Raw genomic sequence first — 18952 nt, 5'->3', positions numbered from 1 at the left:
CGAGACATTCAAAAACATAGTAAAACAAAACAATCCTAACAAAAGATGGGTCCCACCTTTTATTAGGATCGCTCTGTTTTGGGTACCTTAGCCATTTGAAAACCAATTTTCATCAAATAAATGTTGAATTCCTCTTGGAATCACATGCTCTTTCACATTTCATATGGGGTTTCTCAGTATCTCACCCCAAAATGCTAGAAACTTGAAGTTTCTTCGTCAATGGGAAAGGGGATGATAAAACTGAACGATAAAACTCACTTCTTGGTTTCCCGTCTAATCGACCTTCTGGCCGTATCCGAGTCGTTGGTAATGACGAGGAGTAAAGTCAGCTGAGTGCAATTCTCGATGAGAACTCCAAAGGATGCCGACCGCTCTACACTGTATATGATCAAGACAAACATGCACTCACTGTATCTGAGACAAAGCAAAATTGACCACAAGCTGTTCATGTGAGTCTGTATGAAATGATAAACACATGTCTAAAGACTTTGTTCTCATACAATCAATTTTTCCTTTTTGATTTGTCTCCAATGTAAACACCCCATAGTAACTTCGGAATCCATAAAACATCATAACGAGGACGAAGAGAGGTTTGCGGTAAATGTATTTACCTCTCATCTTTTATAAGGATGGACGACCAAAAGTAATGACCATCATAAAGACATCTTCCTTTGAGACAGACTGGTCATTGTGCAATGATACATGAATTGATACAATGCTAATTCTCATCAGTGGGGCAGGTCCAGTTTGGCACATACTTTAGATATTTTGGAGAGGCGGCAGTGAACATGGTATCATGGCTCTATCATCTACCAAAATAGCTCGGCCTAGTTAGGGTTAATACAGTACCTTCAATTTTCATGTCACTTTGGGCTCTCCCTTTAAGCATTTTTCACAGAAACAATGGTTAATGAACATCATCCATTTCAAATCTAGTCTTGTTTCAAGACCCAAATGCAACATACCAGCCTGTCTTGGTGATGAGACATAGTCTCCTCAGCTTGGTACAGCTGGCCAATGACTGCAGAAGCCTGCTTGAGATACTCATGTATCTGTGCTCCAGCCTAGCGATAGAACAAAAACAACAACAACCACTTGTAATATATGTAAGAGCAAGTCCACTGAAATATGCAGTTGATGGACATGTCTCTGTTTTCTCAAGTAATCACTACATCTTACTATAAATATTACAGCCTCCAATTTACATACCTAGAAGGTTCACTGATCTTGACCACTTGATCAACTCAAGAATTGCTAATCTGGTATTTAACTGCCTTGCCTGTCACTATCGATCTTTGTCAGCAGATACATATTTACTCAAGCACGATTTTCTGAAACCAGATGTTGTCAGTGTATTTAAAGGGATCGTACAGTTTTGGTTGAGACTTAACTTCAGGTTTTTATCATTCTTTTTTTTTTGTGTGTGAGATAGTGAGAAACCTCTAATGAAATGTGAAAGAGCATGTAATTCCAAGAGGGATTCAATGTTTATTTGATGAAAATTGGTTTTTAAATGGCCAAGATATCCAAAACAGAATGATCCTAATAAAGGGTGGAACCCACATTTTATTGCGATCGTTTTGTTTTACTTTGTTTTTGGATGTTTTACCTATACGAAACCCGTTTTTATCACATAAACTTTGAATTCCTCTTTGAATGGTATGCTCTGTACTATTTCATAAGTGTTTTCTTGGTATCTCGCAAAAAAATTAAAGCCCAATTTTCATCTCCACCAATACTGTACCATCCCTTTAAAATAATCAAATATCTGACAGGACAAGATCGTTAAAAAATTTGTGTCATTTGGTTCACGCACTAATGAGTCTGTCAGCAGATAAATATGCCAGTTTGGAGTTAGCTCATGGGCACATACGTAAGAATGACTTTCTTTTTTCTCAGTCAGTTAGGGGTACTTCACTCAGTTTCAGAGTGACATAATGCATAAGTTTTATGTAATAATCTATGGTATTCATCAAACCTGCTCAAATAAAGAATGAACTAGCATAGACCAGATGACCAGCATGATACGTCATGTAACACTTGAAAAAGCATCCATTTTATTATTTTGCATTGAATGTACATTGTATTAACAATCTTTGCTGCCAAATACCACTTTTTGAGACAAGACTATTGACACGCATTGTTAGGATGTCATCAAGTCAAGCTAAGAACCCAAGGCTGATCCTGTACATCCCACAATACTTTGCAAAGGAGGAACATCATCCTTGATGACAAGGCCAACAAGGAGGGAGCCCTTTACCTAAAATCTGCCAAATTGGTTGCATGCTTCAGCGCCTCGCAGAGGGCAGGGAGAAAGGTGCAGTCTCCCTGGAGACCCAGATTGGCCAGCGACAGATAGGACAGCTGACCACACCCCCTTGTGATGTCCACCAGACCGCGGCCATGCCGCACATTCTGCAAGCCAGCCAGCGTCAAGTGGGTCAGGAAGGACAGACTAGCCAATGCTGGGAGACTAGAATCGGTCAGCTGGTCTCGATACTTGGTGCACTGTTGTCTGGAGCTGAATAGGAATGGTAGTGGATATGAGAAGTGTTTGTGGTTATTTTTTATAAAATGGGTTCAAGAATGAAGCCCATCAGACGCACTGAAATGAGTTCCATGTGAGCTATTTCTTACTTTCATATCTTCTTACTAACATGCAAGGGCATGAAAAAAGTGTGCAACAAATCAGCATAACATCAAGGCTTGTAATCCTATGGCACTTTATAACCAAGAAAGCACTTATAGCTGCACAGTCCCTGATGTCACAATGCGTACTTTAGAAGTGCGTACTCAATGAGTTGTTACAAGCGCATCCTGTGCTCTCAATTACTTATTTCTTTAAACAACTTCTACTTCGTGTATCAAGAGTTTGGGATGAACATCTCACGACGTTTTGGCTTTTAATTGAGCAAATTCTACATGTAGCTGACCGGTATTCACACATAAAGGTATTTATCAACAAAATGTTGTTAGTTTTTGGTCCATTCTATAAAACAAATAATGCACAGGTTTATGTTTGTGATGCTAGTAGAGGTGAAGCTCACTCTTGGGTATTCACAATGTCATGCAACATGCATCCGGCTGCACCTTGTGCATGTTTTAGCATTGTAAATACTCTGGAGTGTGCTGCATCTCCACTAACACACTCTCACCTGTGCATTATTTGAACATTATGGTTTGTTCTTTGAAGGTCCTGTTTACCTCTGGAAGCAGTGATTTCAAATATGTTCAAGATATCATATTTGATGCATATGTGTAGGTCTGTTGTATCACAAAACATCCTACCATATAAAATTTTTGCAATAAAGCCTAAAATATAAGGAGATATCAATGTTTTTCTCAATAAACCATAACTGTAGATGGTTTAGTCTGGAAACATCTTAAAGTACTGTTCACATTTTGTGCATTTAACAACACTTAACACTGATTATATGGATTCTAATTTTTACAGTGGTTGTTTCTATCCCTAACTCACATTTAAGAACTATTTTAAAGCACTAATGCTGGGCTTTTGTCTCATCTGCAAATGATAAATTATGCCTTTATACTCCACAATATGTATATCTCCACACATTTCCACTTATGATGGGCATCTGTGACAGGATGGCAAGCAATGAATGAATTCTAGACACAGAAAAACATCATTCTCTTATTTCTCTGATGTCTTTATGAAATGTTGCCTCCTCCTGGTACACCTTTCAGGGCTCACTTTTTGCTCAGCCCCCCCCCCCCCCCCCCCCTCCCCCTTCCCCTTGCTGTTGCTTTTTCACTTTTCCCCTTTCTTTAACCTTCTGGTGTTCCTTATCTTCTTTGATGTTGCCTCCCTATTCATCCTTTCCTTCAATGGTTGCCCCCTTGATCCTCATGATCATTACTGACCCTACTCTGCCTTTTGTCTGTCCACCCTCCTGCTCTAATCCCCCTCCCTTTACCTGTTGGGCTCCTTGCCTGTGACCTCCCACCCTCTACTTTGTTTTCTTTGTTCTGTGTACCCAGCCTGTCCTGGTCTGTTCCTGTTGTGTGAAGTCCTTATATTATGTGATTGTTTTCCTGCTTGTTTGTCATTTTGCCTCTGACGAAAATTCTGCTAGGATCGAAAGCTCAGGCCCCTTTTGACTCCATTTTACTCCATTGGCTCGCCACTATTGGATAAGCAGTTTTCAGCAGCTTTTTTTGCTACACTGTCTTTATGAAATATCACAACAATTTCCATTCATCATACAGAACACCAACCTTAGAGTCCCTGGCACTAAATCACACGTAATGCTGAACAATTCTGAATCCGGCTGAGTAAAGGTTTCCTGAAAATCATTGGCTTTTGTCATATTGATTTCTGATTTACAGCCATTTGCAACTTTACCATCACTTACTACTTTACTTTCATTTCTCATATTACTTTTTTTTTGGTGAAACTTCACAGTGTCATCAACATGACTGCAGATAAAACTACCAGTAGAAAATCACTCAGAGATCACTGACCTCTACCAAGAAGCTTATTCTCACCCATATTGTCCTTTCCCATTGCATATTAACCTCTTAACCCATTGAAGATGAGTCCCGAGTGTACTCAGGCAGGTGTCTATAGGAAATATGTGTCGTAGCAAAATCAGTCCGCCCTGTCAACGGGTTACGGACAGGCTGATTTTCCTACAACACACATTTCCCATAGACACTTGCTCAGAACTCGTCCTCAATGGCTTACTTTATCAATCAACAGTCATCATTATGATATAGTGTACAAAAGAGTGATGGCAATGCTAAGTAATCTGGCTACTTATTGTGGAGTGATGCATATGAACCCTATTTCCAAATGATTTTAAAAAAAAAAAAATCCTTCAAAAAATTCGAAAAACTTACAGAATCCAGACAGTGATACAGATAACTACCAAAATTTGTTCATCTGCTCATCATCAACTTTTCACTGAAAATTCCATACACATCCATTAACCCATTCACCACGAGATTAAAAAATCCCCTTTGTAAAGGGCCCATCCGGTTCATGTAGGCAACGGGTTAATATTTTGAGTTATTCTCCAATCAGAAAAATATACAAGCAGACAAACAAACAAACACTGGCAAATTCATATAAACTTCTTTGACAGAAATAACATGCTAAACACTCATTCCTGTTTGCATTTAAGAACTGGTGAGAAGACAACAGAGATTTCTAAAACTACTTGCATCTAAAAGACATCATACCTGGCAGAATGCAGAGGGGAGTCTGTAGAGAACAGACTAACTCTTGTGTGAGAATCAATGAGTTCCAGTTTCTTCAAATATGGACAGGCTCTCGTAAGACTGGCCAGGGCTTCACTGTCAGGCACTTTGCTGTTCTGTCCAGTCTGGGGGAAATAAATGATTTACAACTCAGTGATCCTTTTACAGTCATACCACTTGCTGTAATATTCAAAGGACAAAATAATGATGGTGTTAGCATTTTATGATCAAACACTTGACAAGGCTCCATCTTGCCTTGTCTGTCCTTACATGTACACTTCATATTACTTACAAAGTTGATTACTTCATCCAGTGCTTGATAGCTATAACTACATGGTCTTATCTATCGAATTACAAAGTAATTCGATGACTCCTTGGAAATCAATGAACTGTTTTGCCACACACTCAAAATAACATCAAATTCAGAGGGTGCATTCCTTAAAGATAATATAAAGTTTTGGTACCTCAAAATTTCCCTGAGTTTCCTTGTCTTGGTTTGTGTTTCAGGTTAAAGTACCTTTCATATAACTAACACTGTGAGATTTACTTGCCCCAAAGTGCTCTCATGTCTTAGTAATCATGCAATAATGGTTTCGTACCAGAGCAGAGCGGGCTCTGAAAAATTCGAACAAGCCGTTAGTTTGACTCGACGCGGTACCGCGAGAATCGATATACACGTATTGTACGAAACCATTATTGCATGATTACTAAGACATGAGATCACTTTGGGGCGAGTAAGTCTCACAGTGTTAGTTATATGAAAAGTACTTTAACCTGAAACACAAACTAAGACAAGGAAACTCAGGGAAACTTTTGAGGTACCAAAACTTTATATCATCTTTAACCCTATATGTGTTCAGGCATTTTGGTTACAGCTGACATTTGCTTTTCCATTAGCAGTTAGTACCGGTATTTCCTCTAAACTACATATTAAACCTACTGGCAGTTATAAAGTAATCAAGCCCACTCAGGCATGGCAATGTGCTTCGGTCCAACAGGAAGACCAAAGTCACACAATAGGGATTAGGGGGATTGGGTAATTGCTACTCATCGATGATTAGTTCCCAGACATCTGCACCAACAGGGAGCAAGAGGCACACCAGCTGCATGCCAATCACCGAAAAGAAGCACAGTTAGGGTTGATCGGCCTTGAGATGGCAAAACAATGTATGTCGAAAATTCATGAAAATTGACTTAGTCACATATTTCAGCTTATCAGAGACTCCAACCCCAAGCACCTTCTGATCTGGAGATTCTCCCGCCTGAAACCCCTAACAAACGGGAGACTCCAAGTTGATGTGTGCGAAGCGCGAAGTTCCTAGGGTTTTAGATGTTCTCTGGTGCTATCTAAGGCTTATTTTTTTCAACATACGATAGCAAAAAGTAAGAAATCCTTTCCACCGGGAGACACAGAGCTAGGGCGGGAGAAATCAAATCTCAAACGGGAGAACGGGAGATTTTGCAAATATGGGCTTTCGGTGGGAGATCTCCTGTCGAAAACGGGAGGGTTGGAGTCTCTGGCTTATTTTGGTATAATCTAACTCTTGACCAAATCTTGAAATCAGAACCCATTCCGTTCAATACTCAAATATGACACTCCCTCCCATTGGAAATTGTTCAAATTTTGCTGGCAAAACAATGTACATGTAAGCGGCATTACGCTTGCCCCTGCTCAACACGCGACGGGTATGGACTTGGCAAAACAATGCATCTACATGCAATACATTGTTTTGCCATCTCCATGTTTATGCAGGAGTAGACTGCATGCTGTGCGCGCCTGCAGAAGCATGCGCATATTGACATTGTAATACATTATATGTGCGCCAGTGATTGAGACTTACATTGTGTTGCCATATCAATGGCAATACTGTGGTTATGTTGAGATGGCAAAACAATGTATGTGTTGATTAAATGCCAATTATTCTATAAACAAAAGGTCTAGTGAGATCAATTTGCATGCACTGTATTACTGATAGTATGGTCCTTCTAGGGCAAGATATGAAGTGTCGAACGAAAACAGAAAAAGAGCTGTAGGTTTGCGAAACTTCAACCTCGACTTACTGGAAATTAGGTCGGACGTGGATACATTGTTTTGCCATCTCAAGGCCATGATGATCAGCGTGTTTGATATACTAGTCATCTCACAGTGTAGTAACTTCAATCCTCATGAACCCCTGCTCACATGACAAAAATAATTCTGTGTTACCTTCTGCATTGTTGGTAAAAGATTGCAACATACCTCAATGCCATGCCCACAGTCTCTCTGGTCATTCTTGCTGTCTGCGTCATCTTCATCATCAAATCTGTGAATCATATTAAAGGGATGGTATAGTTTTGGTTGAGATGGGACTTCAGGTTTTCACCTTTTTGTGTGAGATAATGAAAAACTTTTTTTATAAAATATGAAAAAGCATACAATGCTAAGAGAAATTCAAAACTTATTTGATGAAAATTGGATTTGAAATGCCTGGGACATCCAAAAACAAAGAGGTCCTAATGACCAGTAGGACCCACCTGTTATTGGGACCACTATGTTTTTATACTTTGTTTGTATGTTTGTTTGTTTTGATATCTCAGCCATTTCAAAACCTATTTTCATCAAATTGACTTTCAATCTTTCTAAACATTACTCTAATATATTGAGAACATTACCACTACAAAAACTGGGGGGGGGGGGGGAGCAGCAGGAGAAAGTGTACCCTAGTGGAATTGATGACAATGTCTGGATAACTCAGGTTCTGAACATAGTGTACAACCTTCATAAGCACAAGCACAAATTATTAGACTGTTTGAAAACTTACATGGACGTCTTTCTGTGGTGAAGTAAGGCACACATTGGAAGCGATAACTCCTGTAATTCTAAAGAGCGGGAAAAACACAGAAACAACACAGAAGTAAAGATGAATGTCTCCAATAGAATTTCTCTCTAAGTAACTACTGTATGCTCACCTCTAAACCGCACAGGCTGAAGATACAAAGTTCAAAATTTTTCATCATAATTCTGCATATTGTGCTTTGTTTTTAACAGACAGAAATTTATCTGAACCTGAACCTTGAGAATCTAGAAATCAAAATGATAAATAACATATCACACAAAACATACATTCATTTTGCTAGAAAAAAAAGGAAAAATTAATGCCAAATATAAATTAGAGTGTCCGCTTATCTCCAAGGTTAAGTAAATTGGCACAAACAGAATAAGCTCTACTAATACTCTCCGAGTGCAGACTCTCCTGTCCCCTGACAGTACTCTTGGCTATAAAATCAACAGTACAAGCTTCTAATGTTATTGCAGAATGTGTTGTGTTTTGTGTTGGGGAAGGAGAGTGCACTTATTTTAACAACCACTGCATCAATATGCATCTTGACCACAGTTAAAGGTCTTATTTCCTACAACTTGGGTGATTTGGCTTAATTACTACTATCTTTGTATTTGTCTTTTGTTCTTTAGTATCTTCCAATTCTTCAGATTACAATTCAACTGTAATCTTAGCATGGCATAGGACCATAAAGGGTATCTAGGAATTGAATAAATACCAAAGACATGAACAAATCATATGCCTCGTTCCTTTTTCTTCAATTGTTTTGAAAGCATGCCACTCAAGACATAATTCAAATATAACCTAGTAACCTCACTATGTCACACAGATGAAGCAGTCAACTCAATCCAACAGAGATTAACCCATTAGTAACTGAAATGCCCGAAACCGCACATCTTATTACAAGGCTTATTAATAAGTTTTCAAATAAACATAACTTATAACAGGCAAAAGCAAACGTACAGTGAGCTATTTTACATCATTTAGAAAATGAATTATTGTTGACATGAGAGCAATATTGCTGTTCCTTCCAGGGGTCTATAGGGCACCATGTAAAGAATCTTCAGTTGCTAAAGGGTTAAGATGCTATCAATTTTTCTATTTACTCTTTAACTTGCTGAGGGCTTGGACAACCGGAAGCTCTCCCTGAACCTGCGGCAGTCTCTCCAGTCCGTTACTCTCCATGATGTGTTGGAAGCAGGACAGAGCGCAGTTCAAGCCTTCTAGGTGGGGCACCGCGCCATTGTAGATCACTCCTAGTAATACAGAGATATTGCCTTCATCCTAAGTGGGAGAAAATTCATCAAGGAAGTAAGCTGAAGTATACTCAAGAGTTTCCCATATTTATCACTTGGGGTTGGCATATAGAGAAAAGCACTGTATATGCCATACATTTAGTGAGTCAGATTTTTCGTGGATTGGGCTGCCCAACAATTCTGCCAGTGGTTAGATTCGTGATAGTGGAGTAAGTACTGAACAGATAAATGCATGCGTGCACGTCAAATTCATGTCAGGATCAGAGTTTAAAGTTTTGTGTGCTTTTAAATTTGCGAACAGCACCTAGTTCATGAAATTTGCAAAACTGAAAAACTGCAAAATATTTGCAAAATATTAGCATTCAGTAATTCGGTGGGCTCCAAAGATTAGTGTGCAGAACAAGTTGTGCATTGAGACTTGGCAGGGTGGCTTTTGAGGCTGAAGACAGGTTTTGACTGCCATCAGCACCTTAATACGTACATGTAGGAACACATTGCATAAATGATCTCTTCAGTTTAGCAAAGTCATTACTCTGCAGTTACAGATGGATGCCATTGAAATCATAAATGAAATTTCCACTTGTGATATTTTGCCTTTAAGGGGTTGGAAATCCTGCAATATGATATGTAAAATTTCTGCACACAAATGCAAAACTCAGTCATAAAAAGCATTAGGGCATAGTACTTGCTTTATATTTCACAAGGGTTTAGACTTGGACCAAAGTCCTTCTTCAAGTGCGGGTATTCATCATGGTAGGTACAAAAAAACTAAACACTGTCAGTGAACCAGGGTGTTGCAAAACTGTATGGTATTCTTCAAGATGATATCAGATGTGACTGGTCAGTCTGACCCTTGAAGAACAAAATATGGATACGAGATGAGGGACTAAACTGCTAGTAGGACACCAGTGTATTGAGCTGCTTTTGGTGCTGAGATATTCATACTTATTTTGTATAAATTGGATCACTTTTGTGCTTTAGAGCATGGTCAAATCTAATCCCTGTGACATCCATTAGAAATTGACATCTCATTCAAAGGACGTATACTGAAAAGAAAAAAAAAATGCTACAAAAAATGACAAATACAAAAATACTGAGTATGATAATACAATAATTCAAGGAGATCTTACATGATATGGTTGAGTTGTATACAGACATATGTGTTGCAGGTGTGCTGCCTTTCGCAGTAAGTGTTCAACAGAAGGAGAGAGTGCTGCAGAGATGTTCATACGAAGGTACCGAAGTGCGGAGGTCAGAATTTTCATGTCTGGTTCCATTTCGCTTGTGGGAAGGTCGAGATGGGTGAGAGAGGTTATGAAAAGACCTCTCTTCAGTTTGAAGTCGTTGGTGATCTGAGATGGCATCGGAACCATCAGCTTCGTCATAGATGTATGAGATTTTCCCTTTAAAGTGAACAAGATCATGATACTTGCTGAGTTATTGAATGTGTTAGCCCGTTCCTAATGGGAACTTGGTATACCAGAATCCCAAAATGTAGACAGGAGTGTCTGCATTCGTAGCCTAAATCCATGTTCATTCGCGTTATGCTGATCAGGAAAATGACCTTCATCAACAGATTTTCTTCTGTCAATATCTGTTCTTTTTCTGTATCAAAACTGCACATATTTTTTGTCTAATTTACTTTTTTCAATGCAGAAGTGCTCTGGCATTGCTATAAAACTTGTATGAAGATATCACATGTCGTATGCATTTCCCATTGTTTGATAGCACATGCAGTTGACAATGAAAGAGGGATACATGCACTGCTTGAATACCTTTGCACAGGCGGAATACCGATTGATATTAAATTATACTAAACAGGTTTAGTGTAGTCAGTGACATGTTTATTTCTTCATTATGCAATTTCTGCAGTTTTTCCATATCTTGCATTTGGAAACTGGATAAAACATTCTATTAAGCAGCTATCATCTTTCAAGTTATCTATGATAATACTCGTATGAGGTCATTTATGCTGACTTCATGATATCATATATCACACTTCCATACCACATGTATCATTAAATATAATTGTGCGACATGAGAATTTACACTTTGCACGAAAAATTCTATGATCTGCCCACCTGTAGGTAAATGATGACATCTTTCATGAAGTTTGGAATGTTGCCATGGCGATGAGATAAGGCTGGCGTCCAACACAGCTCCCTCAACCCAGAGAAGTGTTGTGCTGGAGGAGAATATCAGAAAGTAATTTCAACATTGGTACACTGGTACTATGGCTGTGAAGCTGGTTTCCTTGAGAGTTCACTAGTCAATTTATACTTTGTATAAGCTACAGGTGCACAGTAAACTGCAGGGCTAAATCGCATGGCTATTAAAAAAGGTTTGATTTCTGTACAACTTATCTTTTACTTAACCCTAACTTACCTGGGCTATTTAGCGAGCTTGAATTCCTGGAGGGGGGGGGGGGGGGGGGCCATTATGGCCCCCCGTTCAGATCTCGGCCGTTGATCGCACGATCGCCGCAAAATTTTGCATGAACATAAAGCCGGATGTAATCTACAAGACTGTTAAGTTAAATTTTCAAAAAATTTGCATTTTCTATTTTAAATTAATTCATTAATCAAATATATGCAAAAAAACTCATTTTTGTCTGTAATTGGCTTATAAAAGCTTATGGAATGATGATTTTTGGTGTAAATATTCCTAGTGACATTCCAAACATTTGTGCATAAGAAAAATTCAGTATCAAAATTAATTTATGTTTTTTATTGTTTTATCAATGTTTAATGTATTTCTGTTTTTTGAACTTTTGTTTTTGTTGTTTTTTTCAGCAGAATTTGTCATACACATTTTTTGAAGCATAATTATGCTAAAATAAATTGATTTCAGCCATTAAAATCAAAAATATGAATCTTCATATGAATTAATTGAAAGAACACAAATTGTATTGACTTTGTAGACAAAATCACGTTTTTGAGCAATTTTGGGGTTGACGAAAATTTTTTGAAGGGGCGTGGCTTCGGAACGGTATGCGCAGCGCAACAAATTTGGTTTCAAAAGTTGCGCGAGACTTGAAAGTAAAAAGTCAGCGAGCGGCACGGTCAAAAAATTTGCGCGCCGGAATGGTCGCGGAATTTGTCGATGCCCCCCCCCCCCCCCCCCCCCCCCCCCCCCCCCCCCCCCAGGTACAAATAAGTTAGGGTTAATACAAAAGGGGTAAAATTGTAAATGCTTGACTGAGATAGGTTGAAAAGGATACAATCTCAATGGTTATTTCAAATGATTGTTTGCTGTATCACTTCATATAAAGCATGCCTATAGGGCATTCTTATGGTTGGCTTTACATCACTTCTGGTGTACCTAGAGTGACAACAAACAGCTCTTCTGTACCATGTGTAACATATGGGGAGCTGGAGTGTGAATTGGTGTGATGCTACAGCCATTAAGCACCATAGAAAGTGGTTTTAAACCAACTCACCGTGCCCGCTGCTAACCATACTTGCCCCTGGTTTCAACCCAAGCTATAACGCTATTAAAAAGACTGACATCATCACTTCGGTACTCTATTACAGTAAGGCAGGAAAACTTGGCCAATATGTCAACAGTAATATCATGATTCTTTTTGAATTTCTTTTGACAGAACAGGGCAGCAAATGAAATGATTCAAACCAGTTACATGTACATAATTTATTGAAAACATTATACAGGACATTTGATGATAAAATCATCCTGAAATTCAATATCATTCTCACTAGAAACCTTAATTCAAATCATCTTTATTTGTGGAAAAATGAGCAAAGTAAATGGGATTCCATCTTCATTTTTGGTCAGTTTTCCTCTGTCTGCATTTGTTTCAAATCATCTTTGGCAACGAGAAAGCTTGTATACAGCATAAATTTTCATGTAACCAAAAATGAGTGCAGGAAACCAAGAGTACTGCCTGAAAGTGAAGATACCTTACTCTTGAGACTTTGGAAGACGCATTCACAGTGAGTAGACATACAAGGATGTCCGTCCAGTACGAGGGACAGCAGGCTGGGGCACAAGACTACCAAGGACAGGTCAGAGCAGCAAACAGTAAGGACCATCCTCAGCTGTGTCAGGTTAGATAGAGTGTCCAGACTCGCTTTACTCAAGGAGCCTGGAGTCTGCGCTGGTCTAGTTTGGTCTTGCGCTGCTCCTGTGCGATTTGGCGCTGGGGTGAAGCTAAAAGCACGGTCTGTGAAGGCGAGTGACTTCAGGTGAACAGCTGTACTTAGTATCTTATCCAGGCACTACATGTACAAGATAATAGAGAGATTACCAGTAATGATGGATTAATATCGATATTCTTGACCTAAAAAGCCCACACATGCTACCATACAACATGCACACAGGGATTATTTGCTTTCAGGAGTGTTGGTCTTGGGAATAATGAGCTTCATTCAAAGCATTAAACACAGAAATAAATGATGAAAGTTTGATACAATACTGTATCAATTTACATTTCAGCAGCTTACTTTACACTTAGTATTAGTGTTTTTATTTTTGTGATTTTCAGGGCTCAATGATATTTGCAGATGACTCACAAAAATATTGTTTCCTTTGACACAAGTGCATTGAATTCTCTTAAAAGTGAGAAATTATTTCTCACTTGTGGCATTCCTCTTAAAGGGAGATAATAATGTTCTTTCTTTCTGATATCGATTGTCAATTCACTGACTGAGGCAGAATTGTTACTTAAATGCAAAATCATGAATTACTATACGCTGTAGACCTAATCGAAAAATTCATTGTAGTACAGTGTTTAGAACTGCAGTGTACAGAGCACTGACTAGAGTTCTTAATAATCTTACCAACACTTTACTTCTTCTTTTTCCACCCACATATACCTACTCATTATAAAACATTCGTTATAGAGCCTAGAACAATGTTTTCCTTGTAAGAAGAAGTAAAATGCAATTGTCAAATTGTTAATGTTATCTGTGAAGATATATCATTCTGGTTTTGAATTCCCAATATCTGTTATTCAATGTAATGGTGACACCCTACTGTCATTGTCATGGTCATGATTATCACAGCAGAGACTCCAACTCTCCCGTTTTCGACGGGAGATCTCCTGCCGAAAATCCATTTTTGCAAAAATCTCCTGTTCTCCCGCTTGAGAGTTAATTTCTCCCGCCCTGGCTCTTTGTCTCCCGTTGGAAAGGATTTCTCACTTATTTCTATCGTATGTCATGTATGTTGAAAAAAATAAGCCTTAGATAGCACCAGAGAGCATCTAGAACCTTGGGAATTTCGCGTTGCGCACACATCAACTTGGAATCTCCCGTATGCTAGGGGTTTCAGGCGGGAGAATCTCCAGATCAGAAGGTGCTTTGGGTTGGAGTCTCTGTCACAGATACAGCACTCCTCCAAGAATCAACAAGAGCAAGGAGAAGTGCCATGTTTCTCAAGTGGCTAAGAGTGACAGCACACAACTGAGGATGGGGGGGGGGGGGGGTGGGATGGGTGTAGGAGGAGGTGTCTCTCCCCCACTGAGGAGAGTTTTTTCTTTTCCAGTTTAGGATTAGTAATTGAGCAATTTGGGGTATGCCCATAATGCAATTTTACTTGCATTAATTCTAATCTGTTTGTAATGTGGAAATTGTTTTCAAAGACATCATTTTGAACAATTAGTTTTTTTTTTCCAAGATTTTCTTCAAGGGTGAATGAGTCTTGATTTATAGAATGTATCTGACTGAGAGACATGACTAAAAAGATGACAAAATTTTTATAGAGACCTCTGGATTATTTATTTGGAATGGTATAGAGCTATGATTGGTAAGAAACAGCCACACAGAGTCTCCTCTAACCAACCTCTGAGGCGTAAGAAAATGATTGCTGGGCGAGTGAGAATTAGATGGGTCACTGGGGTGTGAGACTTGGTAGGTTTGAGTGTGCAATATTATCTCAGTCTGCATGACATCCAGGGAAACACACAGTACAACAGTATCCTTTGATGGTTCTTACCCTTTGGTGCACACAGCACCCTGTCACATCCAGCCATGTAACAGCTCCCATAGCAAAGACCATTCCCTCCAGAGACTTGGCTGAGATCCATGGATTGCTGCTCAGATTCAAGACTTGGATCTTGCCTGCCTGTCGCTTCAGGTACTTCTTCATCTTGTCCATACCCAACTTCTGGCACCTCTTCAAGTTTACAGTCCTGGTTAAGTTGTGGTATAATATTATGAATGAACATCAATGTCAACAATGAAAATTAAAAAGGAAACTACGGTATGGCGCTTTTAATGAACTTTTGTATCCATGTACATTGTAGATACCTCAATTTCCACCGTGGGCACCAAATTGGCACACCAAAATCACAGGATATGCTTAATAGCTTATTTCCAATTAATCAGGCAATCTTTAATCAAATCAGTCATTGGAAAGCATCAATATCTATGCTAACTTTCAAGTCTTGCTCAAAATAAACTCACTCTTCATGAGAGATTGTGGCATGTACATGTACGCAAGCTGCACAATCTAGAAGTGAAATTAGCCATCTAATATTATGCGAATAGGGACTCATTGTGGGAGCTTAAAATCAATGTTTGATGATGTGTATGACAAGTTGAAAGTCTGTTAATTGTGAAATGCATGTTTGTGTGGTCTTATGGGATTTAGGAAGATTTGCCTGCATTTCTTGCCTGACTTCATTCAACTTGCCATTTGACATAATTTGTAGGCCCTACATTGATTTTATTGCTCCCATACCATGCATCAGTTATTTGCTTTAATTGAAAGATTTGTCACATAATTAAAATAACAGATGGCTAACTTCAGTTTCAGATTGTGCAGGCTGCGAACACTGTGGTCGTTCATGAAGAGAGAGTTGTTTTGAGTGACGATAATGAGAGCCGACATCAATATCAACGCTTTTTGACGGCCAATTTGGTTCAAATTTATGTGAGTTCTAATCTACACGATGCATGTTTATACACTTAATATTTCACAGGGAAATTTTAGGCCAAATCAAAATAACGTCAAAGCAAAAGGAGAGTCTGAGAGGATTTACTCCAGGACCTAATAATAAGTAATATGTCTCTATGCTTTAAGTATGTGCATTGTCATTAGCTTTACCTACCGTAAATACACCTTTTATAGATTCACCTTTTATAGATACACCTTTTTTTTAGATTCTAGTAGTAAGAACCTGGTCCTGGACAAGTAGTATAGCAACAAATGAAGGAAATAAATGCAGAATCAAGTGTTATTTACATCAACAACAACACTAACAGTACGCCTTTACGCGAATACGACTTTACGTTTATAGCCAAGGCGAATGGCCCTACCCCCCCCCCCCCCACCCCAAACACACACACACACACACACACACACAAATGGGATTACAACAGAGAGGAAGCAATGAAGAAAATTGGCAAACTTATCTCTTCTTATATAGGCTAGGTTAGCTACGTGCGCTGCGTATTACGGAACTCGACCAGTGCGGAGCGCGGGCCAGAGCCCACCCGGACCCGAGCGGCCTGCCAGAGCCCGCCCGAGCGGCGGGGCTTCAAGCTTTACCCCCTTTGCCTTCGTGGGTGATCTTACCGGGCTAGAGACGCCGACACTGAGAGCTCCTGCAACCGCCGACTGCTGCTGCCAACCACGTCTACCTCGTTGGGAAGGAGGTAAGACAGGATTTTAATGATTATCTCATCAGGGAGGGTACCCATGAAGTCAAAGTCGACCTTTTTGCTGCTTTCCCCTCCGACTGAAGAATGCCTCTTGCGGGTTGAGACTACGCGGCAGTCCCTGCAGGACTCAAGCTGCACGCCGCTACCACTGGAGGCTGCCATCTTGCTGAGCTTTATGCGTACTCAATATTACGTGCAAATGCCCGCTATAGTCTGGGTGCCAAAGCCACTTTTGGGGCCTAACCTTGTTTTACCGTCCACCCAATGTTTTTTGATGATTTTACCCTATTTCGGGGGTGCTGAATCCGAATCTGGATGATGCAACTCTTGCATCCTTGAGGGTTTTGAGATATTCAAGATGGCCGCCAAAATGGCCGCCAAAACCGGAAATTCCCACGTATTTCCTTCTAAATGGTGAGATATTGAAAACAATTGATGGATTTTCCCTATTTCGAGGGTGCTGAATCCGAATCTGGATGATGCAATTCTTGCATCCTTGAGGATTTTGATATATTCAAGATGGCCGCCAAAATGGCCACCAAAACCGGAAATTCCCACGTATTTCCTTCTAAAAGGTGAGATATTGAAAACAATTGATGGTTTTACCCTATTTCGAGGGTGCTGAATCCGAATCTGGATGATGCAACTCTTGCATCCTTGAGAATTTTGAGATATTCAAGATGGCCGCCAAAATGGCCACCAAAACCGAAAATTCCCACGTATTTCCTTCTAAATGGTGTGAAATTGAACATAATTGATGATTCTCCCTATTTGTAAGGTGCTGAATCCGAATCTGGATGATGCAACTCATGCATCCATGAAATTTTTGAGATATTCAAGATGGCCGCCAAAATGGCTGTCAAAATGGCCGCCAATTAAAACCGGAAATTCCCATGTATTTCCTTCTGAATGGTGAGAAATTGAAAACAATTGATGGATTTACCCTACTTCATTGGTGTTGAATCCGAGTTTGGATGATGCAAACCTTGCATCCTTGAGGGTATTGAGATATTCAAGATGGTCGCCAAAATGGTCGCCAAAATGGCCGCCAATCAAAACCGGAAATTTCTATGTATTAGCTTTTAAATGGTGAGAAATAGAAAACAGTTGATGGTTTTACCCTATTTCGAGAGTGCTGAATCCGAATCTGGATGATGCACCTCGAGATATTCAAGATGGCCGCCAAAATGGCCGCCGAAACGGAAACTCCAATGTATTTCCTTCTTATAAATGGTGAGAAATTGATAACAATTGATGGTTTTCGTCATACACAGTGAAACCAGCTCTACTGGATATCTTTGAGTTGGTACGATACAAGTGTGCCAGAAATTAACCCTTCAAGACTACAGATGCGGTTGAATAATTGCAAGATTACACTGTTTCCTCTACATAATATAATGGATAAGTTTTGAACACTAACAATTAATGGACAAGACATGTTCATCTAAATCATATTGTGATAGTGATGTAGAGAAGTGTACTGAAATTACCCAACATTACCTGCCTTAATCCATGAGCAGTTTTAATCTCTTTATCCATGAACACTCAAATTGGTTATTTGGTGGTCTTGATGACATTGTTGAAGACACGAGTGGGACATTTTTATTGTTATGCTTTAATTTTTTCTTCAATATGATGTAACATTATGTATGTGTATATGTATATACATGTACATATAATCTATTACAAACACACACGAGGGGACGGACAAATCACAGGTAACGCGCCGTGAAAAAAAAAATAAAAATCAAACGACAACATGGAAGGTAATAGTTGATAATCCAGTATTTACGAATACCATAATCGCGCAGAGTGTTTTTGAAATTACCCTTATTGATATCTACTATAGTGGTCGTGGATGCAACCATTTCCAATGACCTAATCAGAATATGCGACAAGTTTCACAAGAATACGAGGCGAGACTCGTAGGAATACAAGACAAGTTTCAACACCAAATACCAACATGCCATAATTTGATTTTACTCTATTGGTAGCCGAAAAGGATTAACTTTACATCTATGGAGCCATATTATTG

The 18952-nt window shown here is 39.3% G+C and overlaps 1 protein-coding gene across 1 annotated transcript; it reads right to left on the bottom strand.

The window, feature by feature from the left end:
• Positions 1–943: 943 nt before the first annotated feature.
• Positions 944–17079, bottom strand: LOC139733639 (uncharacterized). The gene is made up of 10 exons (XM_071644453.1): positions 16832–17079; positions 15248–15443; positions 13260–13530; positions 11377–11480; positions 9146–9323; positions 8022–8079; positions 7460–7523; positions 5203–5345; positions 2261–2521; positions 944–1064 (listed from the first exon to the last, which is right to left on the bottom strand). Exons 1-10 carry the CDS (start codon positions 17077–17079, stop codon positions 944–946), a joined length of 1644 nt encoding a protein of 547 aa, XP_071500554.1.
• Positions 17080–18952: the final 1873 nt, after the last annotated feature.

Source organism: Diadema antillarum, unplaced genomic scaffold, assembly GCF_040938485.1.
Source record: "Diadema antillarum isolate AM-2024a unplaced genomic scaffold, OU_Dant_1.0 seq00000485_RagTag, whole genome shotgun sequence".
Taxonomy (NCBI): Eukaryota; Metazoa; Echinodermata; class Echinoidea; order Diadematoida; family Diadematidae; genus Diadema; species Diadema antillarum.
The sequence above is the reverse complement of the archived record's forward strand: the minus strand, read 5'-3'. Positions and strand labels throughout refer to the sequence as shown.

Bases quoted from the DNA above. Each gene is read 5' to 3' on its own strand.
- LOC139733639 (XM_071644453.1), bottom strand. From the start codon at position 17,079: ATGGCAGCCTCCAGTGGTAGCGGCGTGCAGCTTGAGTCCTGCAGGGAC. The intron at 11,481-13,259 runs GTATGTCTACTC...ATTCTCCTCCAG, and splicing joins CGTACTGGACGGACATCCTT to CACAACACTTCTCTGGGTTG. The intron at 9,324-11,376 runs GTGGGCAGATCA...TCTCCCACTTAG, and splicing joins ATGTCATCATTTACCTACAG to GATGAAGGCAATATCTCTGT.